This window comes from Chelonia mydas, chromosome 3 (assembly GCF_015237465.2).
Source record: "Chelonia mydas isolate rCheMyd1 chromosome 3, rCheMyd1.pri.v2, whole genome shotgun sequence".
In the NCBI taxonomy this organism is placed as follows: Eukaryota; Metazoa; Chordata; order Testudines; family Cheloniidae; genus Chelonia; species Chelonia mydas.
This window is the reverse complement of record NC_057851.1, coordinates 22831103-22847171: the sequence shown is the minus strand read 5'-3', so window position 1 is coordinate 22847171 and position 16069 is coordinate 22831103. Positions and strand designations below refer to the sequence as shown.

Genomic DNA, 16069 nt, shown 5'->3' with positions numbered 1-16069 from the left:
ATACAATTTATCATAAGATTATATGCTCTCCAACTACAAATTCTACCAAATGGACTGAACCATGGCTATAAAACAAGAATTCTGACACAGGCTCTAATGACTGATAGGGAGATTGAGCGCTTTATCATTAGCTCACTAGTTCATAATTGGTTATCATCCGATAGCTATTTAGTAGTCTCCGTTCAGTCCCTAGTGGGTACTGCATTCATGTCAAATAAACCACCACCTCATTAAGAGCCCTTATCGGCAGCCTTAGCAGAAAGGCCAAGTACCTGAACTAAACTGTGTTATTAGTTCTAAAAATGCTAGTATACTTTAAGACCAGATAGAACTTTGGTTGGAGCAAAGTAACTAAGTCAGTATGGAGAAACTTGGCCTACCACCTCCCACACTTGTTCTTTTTAAGAAGGATTTCAGTCCTCAGGACTGTTAATATGGCACTGTTAGTGAGCAGTAAATTAAAAAGCAAAACAGACACGCTAGTTAACCTTCATATATAGTGGACAAAATACTCATATACAGCTTTCATAACTGGAAATGGCAGTGGCAACATCTCAGCTGACCATAGTAAAAAACACTTTTTGCAGTAAAACATGCATAATTCAATATAGGCTTTAGTGTTTAAAAAGGAACAACAGATTAAGCAGGATCCCAATATAAGGTTTAATAATATTTTATAGTATAAGAATTAATAAAAATATGTTTATAATACAAGAGACTAAAAAAAAAACAAACCAACCCCCACTTCCCTCCCCTCACAAAATTTGCAACAGAAATATTGTAGCATTTTGGTAACAACTAAAAACTTGAAAAACGTAAGTGGACTAGAAACTGGCTATGAACATAAGAGAAGCTGACTGGTTTATTTCAATAATCTAAATGGAGAAAAATATAAATACTAAACCATACCCTAAATAGCAAAAAGTTATTAGAACTCACCGAATTTAAAAAAAACATCTTAGGTGTTAATAGTTAAGGAAAATTTCTTTTCAATACATTTTTAATTCAACAGTGCCCTATTTTCTCACTTCATCTGCATTATAGATCAGTCCCCAAAATAAAGTATTTTAATGGTACTAATTGGAGTTGGTCAAAGAAGTTACCACCACCACCTCTGAAATCTCTCAAGAGTAAATGCTGGTTTTCTTTTAAAGCTTGCTGTTTTGAAAAAGTAACCAGAATAATCAAGATGACTACATATAGCGGCACGTAGGTATGCCAAATGCTTGGAACTGCGGCCTGGTCTACACTACAGAGTTAGGTCAACACAAGGCACCTTACACTGATCTAACAAGATAAGTGTTTACACTAAAATTTTGCTCCCATCGAAGTACCTGCCCTGCTATGCCGACTTAACTCCACCTCCATGAGAGGCACAGAGTCAACGTTGAGGTAGTTAAGTTGACACAGTGCTGCACTGCTTACACAGACGTATTGGCTTTCAAAAGTCATCCCACAATGCCCCAAACTGACAGTATAATTGATACAAGTGCTCCTGGTGAAGATGCACACCACTGACACACGGAACAAAGTGTAAACATGCACAAGCAATGTAATTACTGCAGTGGCTGTATGCGGACGTAAATTAGATTGTGCTACAAAATTAAGTCAGACATGCCCTAACAAAAGATCTACTAGTCTTAACAAAGGGCATTTGGCGTGAGGCTAATTTAGAATAGAAAAACTAAGTTATCTTACTCTCAACCAAAGCACTATTCCATTTTCAGAGTACTTTTAGAGACCTTTCATTTCAGGCTCTCTCTTTGACCAAGGCTACAAAAGTGAAAGGAAGGTAACTGGAGTTTTCAGAGTACGTTGCCTCTGCAAATCCCATGTCTCTGGGCCACATCCACATGCCACAAGATCAAAACAAATAAGAAGGAACTCAAGAATGTGCATCTATTACAAAAGGTACTTCTGGAAAATATATACTTGATTTTAATAAGTCTGGATGAGGAAAAAAAAACTTCACAAGAAAGAAGTGTGATGCAGGTACTGTCATGGAGTTAAGTCTACAGGAAAAGAAAGGTTAATTGAAGAGAGAGGTACCTTTTTCTACAATGCAGAGGGGAGGGGTTTTTTTAGATTTTGTGCTATAAAACACGCCTGAGCCCCTCAAACAGGAGTAGAAGGACAAAGAGCAAAAGATGTTACTTCTAACACCTTGAGAGAGAATACTTTACACTTCAGCAATACATGACACTAACCTTATTTCTGCTTCCACGTCTTTACTTAGGAATTTTGGCCTGGTATTATCAGATGAATAATAACGTCTCTCAAACACTTGATCACCCTCCGCAGTAAAAGCTTCTCTACAGTTTTTTGGAGGCCTCTTTCTCTGCATTACCGCACGAGCCTCTGGGTTACTCTGGAAAACAATGTATTTTCTCATAAAAAGTACTCACAATGGCTAGCAATTTGAAATGCTATGTTTCTGATCCTTAGAGCACCCAATGCTCTCACTGACTTCTATCAACCTCAGGCGTGGTATTTCTTGCTTTCAGAACAGTAATAAAACTGAGTTTAAGATTTAAGAATTGATTTGAAATTTAAGAGAAGTTTAAGCCCCTTACACTTGGAATAAAAAAAAAAAAACAACCCACTTAAGAGTTACCTGGACCAATGAGTCTACTAAAGGGTCTTAAGATGACAAAAATACTGATATTCAAGATGGAATACACCCTTAGATCATCTACTGAATTCATCTGGCAGTGTTCTTTGTACAACTGCATTTTAAATCTCTCAATTAAATGACCTTTTCCCTGCTTCCTTTGGAAAAATACTCCACAACTAAATGATTGTCTACATACAGAAAGTTGCACTGGTTTAATCAAAACACCTTAAAAATCACATCTTCAGTAAAACTGATGCAGCTTTGTTTAGGCCAAGCCCAGTATGCTTGGCATCCAGTTTCTCTTAGGGCTACGTTGAGGACTTATAATCAACGTAACTACGTCTCTCAGGGATGTAAATAATCCACACCCCTGAGAGATGTTGTTATGCCGACCTAACCCACACTGTAGACAGTGCTAGGTCGATGGAAGAATTCGCCTCTCGGGGAGATGGATTACCTACATCAATGGGAGAACCCCTCAGTGCAGGCAGTAACTTCACTGAAGCATTACACCATTTTAAATGCAGACAAACCCTTAGAGGACTGTGTCCTTTTACTTACCCAAGCAATACTTATCAGAAGAAATAAATTAATCAAATACTTGTAATACTAGTTTCTTTCCTCATAAGCGATTATTTCCCGCCCTGTAATCCGTTTTCTTGCTCCTCTCCACATTCCCTGCAATTTTCTATATCTTTCAGATATTAAGATGCCCTGAACAGGGAGCAGTATGTTAAGTGCAGTCCGGACAGAGCTAATCCCATTAGTTCCCCCCCCCCCCCATTACATTGTAAACTTATATCTATTTTGCTGAGAACCAGAACTTCGGGGGGGTGGGGGGGAGGGGTTGGGCAGGAGAGGAGGTCTCATATTACTGCTTTTCAAAGCTTAGTCTACATTAGGAAACAGACAACAACTGCCAGCAACGGGTCTCTCTGAACCATGGTGGATAAAAATCAACGATTTTTAAAAAAAAATAAATAAAAAATCGGATTTTATTTAAATCGGATTTTTTGGATAAAATGCTTTTTGAGGAAAAAACAATCTAAAGATCGTTTTAATTAAGATACATTATAGCTCAAAGATATCTCATCATGGAATAGGGATTATAAATTCTAATTCTATAGTATGAGACAATAAATTCATGTAATATTTAAGAAAAGTTTTGTAAAAGAGTTCCAATAGTTCATGGATTAGGGATCCAATCTTATGGGGTTCCAAAGGCTTCTGTATAGATTATTTAGGTTAATCTTTCTAGCTACCCAATGGGACTCAGTGCTAAGTCTAGAAGATACCATCAGAGATGTTTAGTTTTGCAGTTCTCAAACTGTGGATTTGTGTCTCCAGAGAACATGCTTGTTAACAGCAAAAATGTTTTTAAATAAATAACTAACTAAATAAATAAAATATAGAGGTGAGAAATAACAGACCTCAACCCTATTGTCCCGCTGCAAATTTGTGTACACAGAGTCAATCCCTTACCTCTCTCTAAAAGTGCAAAGTTTCAAAAAATTCAATGAACAGAAGATTGTCGGGAGCGGAATAGATCTGGACAAGGAGAAGAAGTTCTGGAGATAAATGTGAGACTGGAGGGACAAGCAGTAGAAACAAAAGTGAAACTGTCTGAGCAGCATATTCCAGAAGTCTTGAGGTCTCTCTCAGTGTAGCCTTCATTGATTTGAGATCTATCATACCATTCTCACTAGAAGGGAAAACCTATAATGGCAGCAGGCCGTAAAAGAGACACAGTTTGGGTCTCATATCTCTGAGTTGTGAAGAATATGTATTAAGGTTATAACAACCAACAAGAATGCACTTTTATGTAGAAATCCATGATTAAATAGAGTCTTCCTGAGTAGTGATTTAAATCATGATTTAAATCAATTTCATTTAAATCAAATCCACCCTGCTTTGAACCAGTGACAAGAACTATTTTAACTGCTAGCAAAATCGGAACAACATTATTTAACTCATTTAAAGAAAAGCTTTTTGAAACACGGCTTTCTGAGGGTGCTGAAAATAGCTTTGACCAACAGACAAAGGCAGTTAAACAGTTTTCAGCTCTGGTTCAGGCGGACTTGCTGTCATCAACTACTATCAGTAACAGGTTAAATTTCCAACTGTAGATGGTTCTCTGGTGTGTCCTTAATATTAGATACAGACTTTAAGGGCAGAAGGGACCATCTGAATTATATAGTCGGACTTCCTGCACCATTGCAGGCCAGAGAACCTCAACCCTCCACTCCTATAATAGTCCCATAGCCTCTTGCTGAGTTACTGAAGTTTTGATTTAAGAACTTCACATTACAGAGAATACATGATTTACTCTAGTTCAAACCAGCAAGTGACCCATACCCCACGCAGCAGGAGAAGGCAAAAAACCTCTAGGGTCTCACCAATATGACCTGGGGCAAATTCCTTCTCGACCCCAAAAATGGTAATCAGTTAGACCTTGACCATGTGGGTGAGAACCACCTGGGAAAGAATTCTCTGTAGTAACTCATACCCCTCCCCACTAGTGTCCCATCTCCAGCCATTGGAGGCATTTGTTAAATGCGGTCACAAATGGGCCATACATCACTGTAGGCAACCTCATCATATATCCCCTCCATAAAACTTAGCATGCTCACTCTTGAAGCCAGTTAGCTTTTCTGCCTATACTATTGCCCTTAGAAGGCTGTTCTAGAACTGCAGTCCTCTAACAGTTAGAAACCTTTGTCTAATTTCAAGCCTAAATGTTTTGGCCAGTTCATATCCATTTGTTCTTGTGCCAACATTGGCCCTTAACTCCTATCTCTCCGGGATGTTTATCCCTCTGATATATTTAGAGAGAGCAATCATATCTCCCTAAAGCCTTCATTTTATTAGGCTAAACAAGCCAAGCTCCTTAAGTCTCCTCTCACAAGACAGGTTCTCCATTCCTCTAATCATCCTACTAGCCCTTCTCTGCATTTGTTCCAGTTTGAATACATCTTTTTTGAACACAGTATTCCAGATGTGATCTCACCAGTGTCTTCTACAACGGAAAACATCACTTCCCTATTTTTACTGGAAATACCTCGTCAGATGCACCCTAGGATCGTGCTAGCCTTTTTCACAGCTGCATGACATTGGCAGCTCAGTCATCCTGCGATCGACCAATGCACGCAGATCTTTCTCGTCCTCTCACTTACAACTGCTAAGTCCCCATCTTATAGCAAAAATTCTTTTAAGTAAGCCATTAACCTTGCAAATTGCAGTTACATTTCATCCCATTTCTATTACTCCAATTACAAAGTTCATCCAAATTTTCTTGTGAGATATTCCAGGCCTCTTCTGTATTGGCCATACCACGCAAACTCTAGGTTATCCACAAATTTTATTAGCATACTCCCATTTTTTGTGCCAATGTCATGAACGAAACTTTTAAATAAGACTGGTCCCAAGAACCATCCATGGGGAACTCCATTAGTAACCTTCCATCTGCCTGACAATACACCTTTCACTATGACCCGCTGTAGTCCCCCATTTAACCAGTTCCTTACCCACCTTTCAATTCTCATAGTAATCTACATCTTCTCCAATTTAACTAATAATTTACCATGTGGAATTGTAATGAATGCTTTCCTAAAATCCAAATAGATTAGATCTAGTGCATTTCCTTTGTCTAGAAAATCAGTTAGCTTCTCAAAGAAAGATTAAGTTGACCTAGCACGGTGGTTCCCAAACTAGGGGCGCTGTTTGTTCAGGGAAAGCCCCGGGCGGGCCGGGCCGGTTTGTTTACCTGCTGCGTCCGCAGGTTCAGCCGATCGCAGCTCCCACTGGTCGCGGTTCGCCGTTCTCGGCCAGTGGGGGCTGCGGGAAGCAGCGCAGGCCGAGGGACGTGCTGGCCGCCCTTCCCGCAGCCCCATTGTCCTGGAGCGATGAACCGCGGCCAGTGGGAGCCGCAAATCGGCCGAACCCGCAGACGCGGCAAGTAAACAAACTGTCCCGATCCACCAGGGGCTTTCCCTGAACAAGCGACACTCCTAGTTTGGGAACCACTGATCGAGCACGATCTACCTTTGATAAAATAGTGTTGTATTTTATCCTAATTACCTTTTACCCCTATGTCCTTAACTAATTACTCTTTCAAAATTTGTTCTAAGACCTTGCACACAATTTAGGTCAAATTAAGGGGTCTGTAGTTTCCTGGATCACTCTTTTTTCCCCTTTTCTTAAAGTAGGATATCCACATTTCTCCAGTCATAGGGTATGACCCCAAAGTTGATGGATTCATTAAAAATCTTTGCAATTGGGCTTGCAGTTTCATGCGCCAGTTCCATTAATATTCTTGGATGGGGGTTATCCAGGACTCCCTTTGATCCTATTAAGAGAGGTGCTGTTTTAAGCACAAGTCTTGGACCACTTGAGTCTTATTTTTAAAGGAGTGGCTAATGAAGAACCTCTCTAATATGCCCCTCTCCTCAGCACAACTAACAGCAAATATGGGGGTCGTTATTGGGAATATCCATCTCACATGAAGGACAGTTCTCAAACCCTGGCGAGGGCATAGCACTATATAACACTAACACAAATGAAAGCTAACTAACTAACTACTAATTATTTACAAATAACTGATGTCGAAAACCAATGAGGAAAAAACAACATGGGAAGCTCTGACTCTAGAATGAAGGATGTAAGCACGATTGGGGCTGCACTGCACTTAAATAGCCATGGAAAGGTCTTAGGGCCAGAGTGCAGAAGCACCACCCCTATGGATACTGCTAGGAAAAGTTCTCCAGCTTCAGTGCACTGGCTCTGTGCACTTGTGTGTACTGAGTGGAATACACATCTGCAACCATTCAAAGAAGAATGCCTTATTTCTATAGGTATCTTGGGCAGCAAGAAGCAATCAGGTTGCCTTTTTTTAATTACAAAAAGCCTCATTAGCATATAAATTCATTTTAAAACTTATAGCAAAAACAAATACGGCAGTTATGTCCTACCTTAATTAGCAGGATTGTTTCTATACCCCTCATGTCAATCAAACAATTAGCAACAACTGCATTATCTATTTCTAAAGCTGTAAGGACTGATGGGAATTCTGGATGGTGAACGGCCCTATGAGAAAAGAAGAAAAGAAACAAAACTAAAATGTACATATTTAAACAGTGCAAACCGCTTTAAAAATTCACCTGACCGTACATTAGAAAATGCATTATATATTGGAGTTACTATTAAGCCATTTGGATCAAGATTCTGAAGCAGCAATTTTATTCAAAACTTGGAACTCACCTAGGTCTGACATCATAAACTTCATTTCGAAACCTACTGACAATTATTTGGGGCCGATATCCAGATGGATAAAACTTTGACATCAGTGTCTGAAGTGTTCTCTCATCATGATGATTATCACAACAAAATGCCTGCAGTAGGCTTTTTAAACAAGTTTCAACAGCCAAAGTAAGTTCAACATCTTTGAGACTAATGAAAGCACCTAAATATAGACAAAAGTCAAGACTTCAGAGGCACAGTATCAAATATATTTTAATATGTAAGTGCAATTAAAATGTAACTACATTATTCTTTGTTTTAGTTTTAAAAAAAACGTTTGAGAACATATATTTAATTTTTTTAAGCTCAGGTTAGGTTTTCTAAGCAATAATGTAAATACAAATAGATAATTTGTTCTCTTACATGCAAATTTCTCTTCTCACAAACACTTTGAGAAGCAGACCCTCACAATGGGTGGGTCCTTTCCCCTGAAATCTCTGGAAGTAGTTCATGGCTAAATCTATGAATCTCCATGGTAGCATTCTCTGAAATGCTTCCAGTTCCATGAGCAGGGCCAGACGAGCAGAACTAAAAGGTCTCAATGTGTAGAATGACAGGTTTCAGAGTAGCAGCCATGTTAGTCTGTATCCGCAAAAAGAAAAAGGAGTACTTGAGGCACCTTAGAGACTAACAAATTTATTTGAGCATAAGCTTTGTGAGCTGTAGCTCACGAAAGCTTATGCTCAGATAGATTTGTTAGTCTCTAAGGTGCCACAAGTACTCCTTTTCTCAATGTGTAGAAAAGATTATGGCGTTCGGAGGAGGGATTTTGGTTTATTAGTAACTGGGGAACCTTTTAGGAAAGGAGGAGCTTATACAGGAAGGATGGGCTCCACCTGCACCAAAAAGGTGCTGGCATGTAAAATTAAAAAGTTCTTAGAAGAATTTTTAATTTAAGGCTGGAGAAGGCTGATAGGTGCAGAAGAGCCCATGGTTTGAACAAACACATCCCTTAGGGGAAGGTTTATTAAAAGGGATACTCTATCAACTTCTAACCTCTCCTCTTTAATAGGATATGAAGTACAGGAAGAAACTGAAGAGAAACAGTCCCATTCAATTACATCACATGGAGGCAGATAACTAAATACTGACAAAAAATTTTCTGCTTGCTTCTACAAACATGCTTGAAGTCTAAATACTAAGATGGGTGAACTATAGTGCCTATAAATTCAATGAGGGCTTCAACTATCCATACTGACTGGGGTACATGACACCTCAGGAAGGGATACAGAGATAAAATTTCTATACACCATTAATGACTGCTTCCAGGGAGCAACTAGTCCTGAAACCCAGAAGGGCAGAGGGAACTCCTGATTTAGCTGTAATGTACGGGAAGATGTCAGAAAACCACTAATGCGCCTGAAACCACTATGGCTTATTGCTAAAAGCAGCCAAGTCAGCAGGCTGTAAAGTGGCCATGTAGCAAACTCAGCTTGACCAAGGAAGGAGGGGAGGGGCTTTTGGGTGCCACAGAAAGGGCAGCTTGATCCCGTGTCCTTCCTGATAAGAATTGTGTTGAAGTTGCTGATACATGCATTTTAGAAGAGCAGGATGTGCCCCAGGAATGTCTATTGGGGCCTCAAGGCTGCAAACTCTGGAAAAACCCACACCCGGTTAATCAATAATCAGAAGGAGCTTCTTGCTTGACCATTGGAACTGCTTGCTTAACAAGTTTTCTTTAAGGGACATGTCAATCTATTACTAACTTCAACGTATAAATAAGGGGGAAAATTTGAGGTAGTGGGACTCTTCAGGACTGGACTCCCCCTCTGGATGCATCTTGTGTTCCCCACTGGCAGACGGGCTGCCGCTGTGCCACTCGAGAGCCACGCTCAGCTTTGGTAATTATCAAGGGTTGGGGGGTGTTTTACTAACCTGTTGTGGAGCTGTGTATAAGTGCTTGAGACTAAGTAAAGTTCAGCTTTAAGTGAAAGTACTCGTGTTGTCCTGTTTGTGCCAGCCATCTATTGGTCCGACAGCCATGTCTCCCCTGATTTATTTCCTGACACCACCTCGCACAGAGTAAAAGTTACCAAGAGCTTTGGGTTGAAAGAACCCCGGGTAACAGTAAATGATGTGGTCCAAGAGGTGAATACAACCGAATCGCTTGGCAATAGCAACCATAATGTAATGAAATTGAACATTCTTATAATGGGGAAACTACTAAAGAAACTCATCACAGTGGTATTTAACTTCAGAAAGGGTAACTACACAAAAACAAGGAAGCTAAACAGAAATGAAAACAGACACTCAAAAGAGTGAAGTGCCTGCAAGCTGCATGAAGACTTTTTAAAAACACCGTAATAGAGACTCAAACTATACGTATACTTCAAATAAAAGAAAAAACAACAAGAGGACCAAAAAATACACTATGGTTAAACAGAGTAAAAGAAGCAGTAAGAGACAAAAATTGGAAGTCAAATCCTACTGAGGAAAACAGAAAGGAACATTTACACTTGATTTGCTAGACTTCAAGTATAATTAGGCAGGCCAGAAAATAATTTGAAGAGCAACAAGCAAAAGACATGAAAACTAATAGCAATTAAAAATAAAAAAAAAAAATCAGAAGCAGGAATGCTAAACCATCAGTGGGGCCGCTGGACAATCAGAGAAGTAAAAAGAGAAGTATTCTGAAGAGCTTGCAACTATGCTGCAGTCTATGTCAGATGTCAGTTAAAGACACACCCCCACAATTGGTCAATACCGTCTATAGTGTAGGAGTACTCTTGAATTCCTTGCTGACACAGAACTCTCACATAGCAGCATCTGTAAATAATACTTTCTACCATACCTTCTTGGCTAGGAAACTGTCCCGTTCTGGAGGACAAACATTATTCATGCTTTCATCACCTTTCAGCTGGATTACAGCTACGCAATATACCTGGGCATGGAGCCTTCACCACTTAAACTCCAACTAGTTAATAATGCAGCAACACAAGCTACCACAAACATATCAAACATGTCCTCTGCTCTCTACACTGGCTTACCATAGAATTTCAAATCAAGTTCAAGGTCTCAATCCTTCTCTTCAAAGCACTCCATGACCTGGAGCCAGGATACCTAAGAGATCATCTAAAAGCTCCAGGATGAAGACCATGGTCGACAAACTTTGCTTCTCTGGCACAATGTAACTCTTAACAATAAGAGAAAAGTTTGTCTGTGAAGGAGACAGAACTTCTTCCAGGTGCTGTCTGAGATGGTGGAATGAACTCCTTCAGGAACTAAGGACCATCACAAACCTCACCACTTTCTGCTCCAAGTGGAAACCACATTTCTTTGACCTTGTCTTTTCTAACAAGACATAGTAACAGCTATATTTATGTTAAAATAAAAAAACAAGACATTACAAAAACAAAACACTCCACTGTACATGCTTCTCCCTCTGGAGAGAGGATGTAAGCAAAGAAACGCATGCTAAATGCACTACCGCAAGGTGCTCAGATTATATCATAGTGATGAGCATGGTATAAAAACCTATACACAGAATAGAGGAGAACAAGATCATTTCCTAAACTCCATTTTCCTAAACATAACTGCTATCTTCAGCAAGGCCTGGGGTGACCCAAAGACAGCAAGAATTCAACTCAACAATGAAACTACATGAAAATTACAATTAGATTAAGACTGAGTCTACGCACAGACCTATTCAAACTATTTAAAACGATTTGCATTCAACTAACCTGCTTGGTAGAGGATGGTTCTGTGACTGCTCCAGTAGATTGAAAAAGAGCGAAACTGAGGGACAGTTAGTGGGCTCGGGTATTTATATATTTGGTCTAGGAAATGCAGACCTTAAGAGAATTGGACATCATGCCCCTTAAGTGAAATACTTTTCAAAAAGGCTCCGTGTTCACATGACCAAGTGTACAGTGGGACTCTATACAGGCAAACTTTTTACGTTCCTTTATGCAAGGGCTATCTTACCTAGAGGTCCAATAGGTTTGTGTTTAAAATGTCCTTTTCTATAGGCATCTTCAATTGCTTCAAGAAGGACTGGCACATGTTGTCCAAATCTTTTCAATCTATTTGTTTTACTGTCTGTCAGCTCCTTCAGCTGTCTTTGCTTGGAATCCAATGCTTGTTTCACATCAAGTTCTTCTCGCCTGAGAAAAGGAAAGGCTACTGAAACATTTTGTAACAAATTTACATTTACTTTAATTAATATAACAACTTTTGACAAAATTTTATCAGCTGTCAAATTTAGCAGTCAGACTTTCTTGTTGCTGTAACAAAGCTTGTTACAATTGGAAGAAGGATTTAGGCTTCAAAATGAAGAGTATGCTGAACTATCCTCATTGCTCTAGAGTACACTGATTTGAAAAACATTTTAATTTATACCAAGGTGACATGAACAGAGCAACAATACAACACAAGCAAGAGTGTCAATAATAAAAACAGAAAGAAAGATTTCCAAGATAACTTCAAAAGGTACATAGTAGTAATATCAGAAGTGTGACTACAGAAAGGAATTTCACTAACTCAATGTTAGGTATACATGGGCTCAGAACCGAAATGTGAAGGTAGAGATGGTAACATAATATTAAGTGAGCTCAAGAAAGTGTAAGCTAGAATATGAACATGTGTTCCATTGTACATGTGAGCTTACCAGAAGAGGCTTGATAAATGCAATTTATAAATATGGTTCTACCATTTATCTTATGGATATCATCAACATTTCATAAATAGTCTGCACAAACAAATGATATACAAAACATACAGGAAATATCAGTAGAATTCAAGTGGTAATCATGTTATGAATATAATTAGAAGTCCAGCATCTTCCAGAAATGTTCTTCTAGGTAACACACCAATAAGAAACAATTTTGATGTAGAAGTAAGATAGTGGGAATTAAGGAAGATTAACAGGACTAATATGAGAAGAGTAAGCATCAACATATGTCAAGTCCCTTATTATATTACAGTCACAACCACCATTATCTGCCTTTGATTTTTTAAAAAAGTCAGATTTTAAATTAAAAAAAAAAAAAAAAAAAAAGAACAGGTTTCACCCACCCTGTCTTAGATTAAATCAGATTTTAATTTTAGCACTGCATGTCACCTTAAATGCCAGCACATTTTGTATTTTGTGCTGAGAACTTTCAAACTTAGTCTCACTGTGGATGATGGACAAAGAACTACCAGATCATAAGGTGCTTTGGGAGAATTAGGACTAAAAAATAAATTAAGTCTAGTGCTGCATGGAGTACTTTGAAATACAGGTAATGAAGCAGAACACCTATTGCCACCTGTTGTAAAGAAACCTGGATAATTAAAAACAAAGTTAAACTTACTTGAGTCTAGCATGTTCTTCCTTGGATTTGTAGACAGCCTGCTGAAATTGATCCATATCTTGAACCATCATGACCTCTTGATCATGGACGATCTTCAACTGCTCTTTCAACTGGGCTATTTTTTTCTGTGTTTCCAGCTTTTCAGACTCTGAAACTTGATCAGCACTGTAACAGTACACAGACCACAATTCAACATTTTAAAGTCACACGCAATGGATGACCGTTAAAAGAACAAAAATACTGTACAATTGTTTAAAACATACATTTTAGCATTTAACAGGTTTTATTAAGCAAGCATATCCAACATTATTCAACAGCAGAAAAACCTGTCTTGTTGTCTGGCCTGCATGTGACACTTTCTAACTAAATGCAAGGTCTATTTGGGATCATGACCACATACAGTCTGGCTGTTAACGATGAATTTCCCTTACCAAAAACAGAATTAAACATTTCCAAAATAAACTAAAAAATCCAGGCAATTAGATAAGTGAATAAAATTAGATATGGAGGTGTGATAACTTAAGGCAGGATCTACACAGAAGGGTAATTATGGTTACCCACCACCGGTGCACAATGCAGAACAAAGCATTTATCTATTTTTAATATTGTAGAAACTGATCAGGTTTTTTCATGTGCGTTTTAAAACGCACATCATGCCAACGTCTATCATGCTTTCTTTGAGTAATAGGTGTTCTATAACAATAAGTAGTTCCCATAGGAAAAAATGGGAATAAACTTTGTAACTAAAAATAAATACAAAATAAGGTTGTTTTTGTTTTGCCCAACACTCCCCCCTTCAAACACCACAAGTACAGTATGTGTAGAACCTGTACCAGATGTATTACAAGTTATAGGACCGGAGTGTCATCCATTCTCCCTGACACTGCTCAAATAATCAGTCCCTTATGATATAAGCACAAATGTTATCAATTTTCTCATGTCGCATTCATTTTACAAAACAAGTTTGTATTCTACTGCAAGGTGTGGATGCATCAAACAAATATGTTTCCCCTTTGTCTCCCTACTGTACAGCAGGGCATTACTTGCAGGAACTTATGCCACAGCTTGATCATGAAATCAACACTATGCCTATGACCCTAAAGAGCCCCTGGATGCCTGGTAAAGGGTTCCCTGTTCTCTAACAAATCCTATATAACCTGACAAACTCACTACACCTCACACATTGCTGTCACAGTATTTATCTATAAAGAATGTTGTGTAAAGTCTCAAAAGCTTATATCATACTGATCATCATAAGCTTTCGAGAGATATATATGGGTGTTACACAACAAGTTGTGTGACTTATACTAAAAATATGTTTAAAGTAAGCAGGGATGATATACAAAGCTTTTACATTAATTTACCTGTCTGCCCCTAGATCTTCCATGCAGAATAAGTCAAACACAAAGGAAGCCCCATTTACATATCAAGTCAACAGGAAAACATGCTGGCTGAGGGGAGTGGAGAGGGGAGAGCTGTAATCAGCATGGGAGGCCAAGACCACAGGGGGTTATCTGGTCTCTAAGGTCAAAACAATTGAGTTTTGGAGAAATATACCTGAAGCAAAAACTTGTGGCACCTTAGAGGCTAACAAATTTATTAGAGCATAAGCTTTTGTGAGCTACAGCTCACTTCATCGGATGCATACAGTGGAAAATATAGTGGGGAGATTTTATATACACGGAGAACATGAAACAATGGGTGTTACCATACAGACTGTAACAAGAGCGATCAAGAAAGGTGAGCTATTACCAGCAGGAGAGCGGGGGGAGGGGGGAGGGAGGGAGGGAGGAGACCAAAAAGTGGCAATTCTTCAACAAAAAAAGCTTCAAAAACAGACTCCAGGGAGAGAGTGCTGAATTGGAATTAATTTGAAAACGGGATACAATTAAATTAGGCTCGAATAAAGACTGGGAGTGGATGTGTCATTACACAAAGTAAAACTATTTCTCCTTGTTTATTTCCCCTCCTACTGTTCTTGTAAAGTGCTGGAAATGGCCCACCTTGATTATCACTACAAAAGGTGTGTCCCCCCCGCACCCACCCCTGCTCTCCTGCTGGTAATAGCTCACCTTTCCTGATCACTCTTGTTACAGTCTGTATGGTAACACCCATTGTTTCATGTTCTCTGTGCATATAAAATCTCCCCACTATATTTTCCACTGTATGCATCCGATGAAGTGAGCTGTAGCTCACGAAAGCTTATGCTCTAATAAATTTGTTAGTCTCTACGGTGCCACAAGTACTCCTTTTCTTTTTACGGATACAGACTAACATGGCTGCTACTCTGAAACCTGAAGCAAAAAGACCTTCTGTTATCCATTTACTGAGGAGAACCCAGTAGATCCTGATTTGACTGAAAATCAGCAAGCTCTACAGAAAAACGGAGTGTGAGAAAACTGCTTTAGCCAGAGGACTGGCTGGTAGGGAGTAGTCTGTTATGAAAGAAGTAGAGCCTTTGATCACACCTGAGCCCTGACTAGGGCTCAGGGTTTCCCTAATCAGCAGGCCTCTCAAAGCAGCCAAGCTGACAGTCAACACACAGAGCTGAAAACAGGGTGAACATGATGTTCTGTGTTTTATTTATTTATTTGGGACAGCAGCTTAGGAGGGAAGGCTATTACAGTACATTATTCTACAGAGGGTACCTGAATGGTGCTTCATTTGTATCAAGTGCTGCCTGACAGAACTGATGAAAAGGAAGATCCAAGGTTTAGAGATGCAGCTAGACACTATGGTTGAGTTTCGACGGGAATTTCGCAGACGATGGAGGCTGAAGGGAAAACTCAAGACTTGCAGATATAAGCTGGATCAGATAACTGTGAAGGTAGATTGCTTTCGTGGGCCACCTTCCTCATCCAGCATGTGA

The 16069-nt window shown here is 39.2% G+C and overlaps 1 protein-coding gene across 7 annotated transcripts in view; it reads right to left on the bottom strand.

Moving 5' to 3' along the window:
- Positions 1–16069, bottom strand: part of SMC6 (structural maintenance of chromosomes 6) — an 84204-nt gene that overhangs the window by 47157 nt on the left and 20978 nt on the right. For all 7 annotated transcript variants that reach the window (XR_006289353.1, XR_005224564.2, XM_043542235.1 and 4 more), the window contains 5 exons: positions 13201–13365; positions 11834–12012; positions 7871–8072; positions 7582–7696; positions 2208–2368 (listed from right to left, as the gene is read on the bottom strand). Coding sequence is in view for 5 of the 7 variants with exons in the window: in XM_043542235.1 (XP_043398170.1) it covers positions 2208–2368; positions 7582–7696; positions 7871–8072; positions 11834–12012; positions 13201–13365 (822 nt within the window). In the remaining 2 variants the exon portion in view is untranslated. The remainder of the gene's footprint in view (positions 1–2207; positions 2369–7581; positions 7697–7870; positions 8073–11833; positions 12013–13200; positions 13366–16069) is intronic.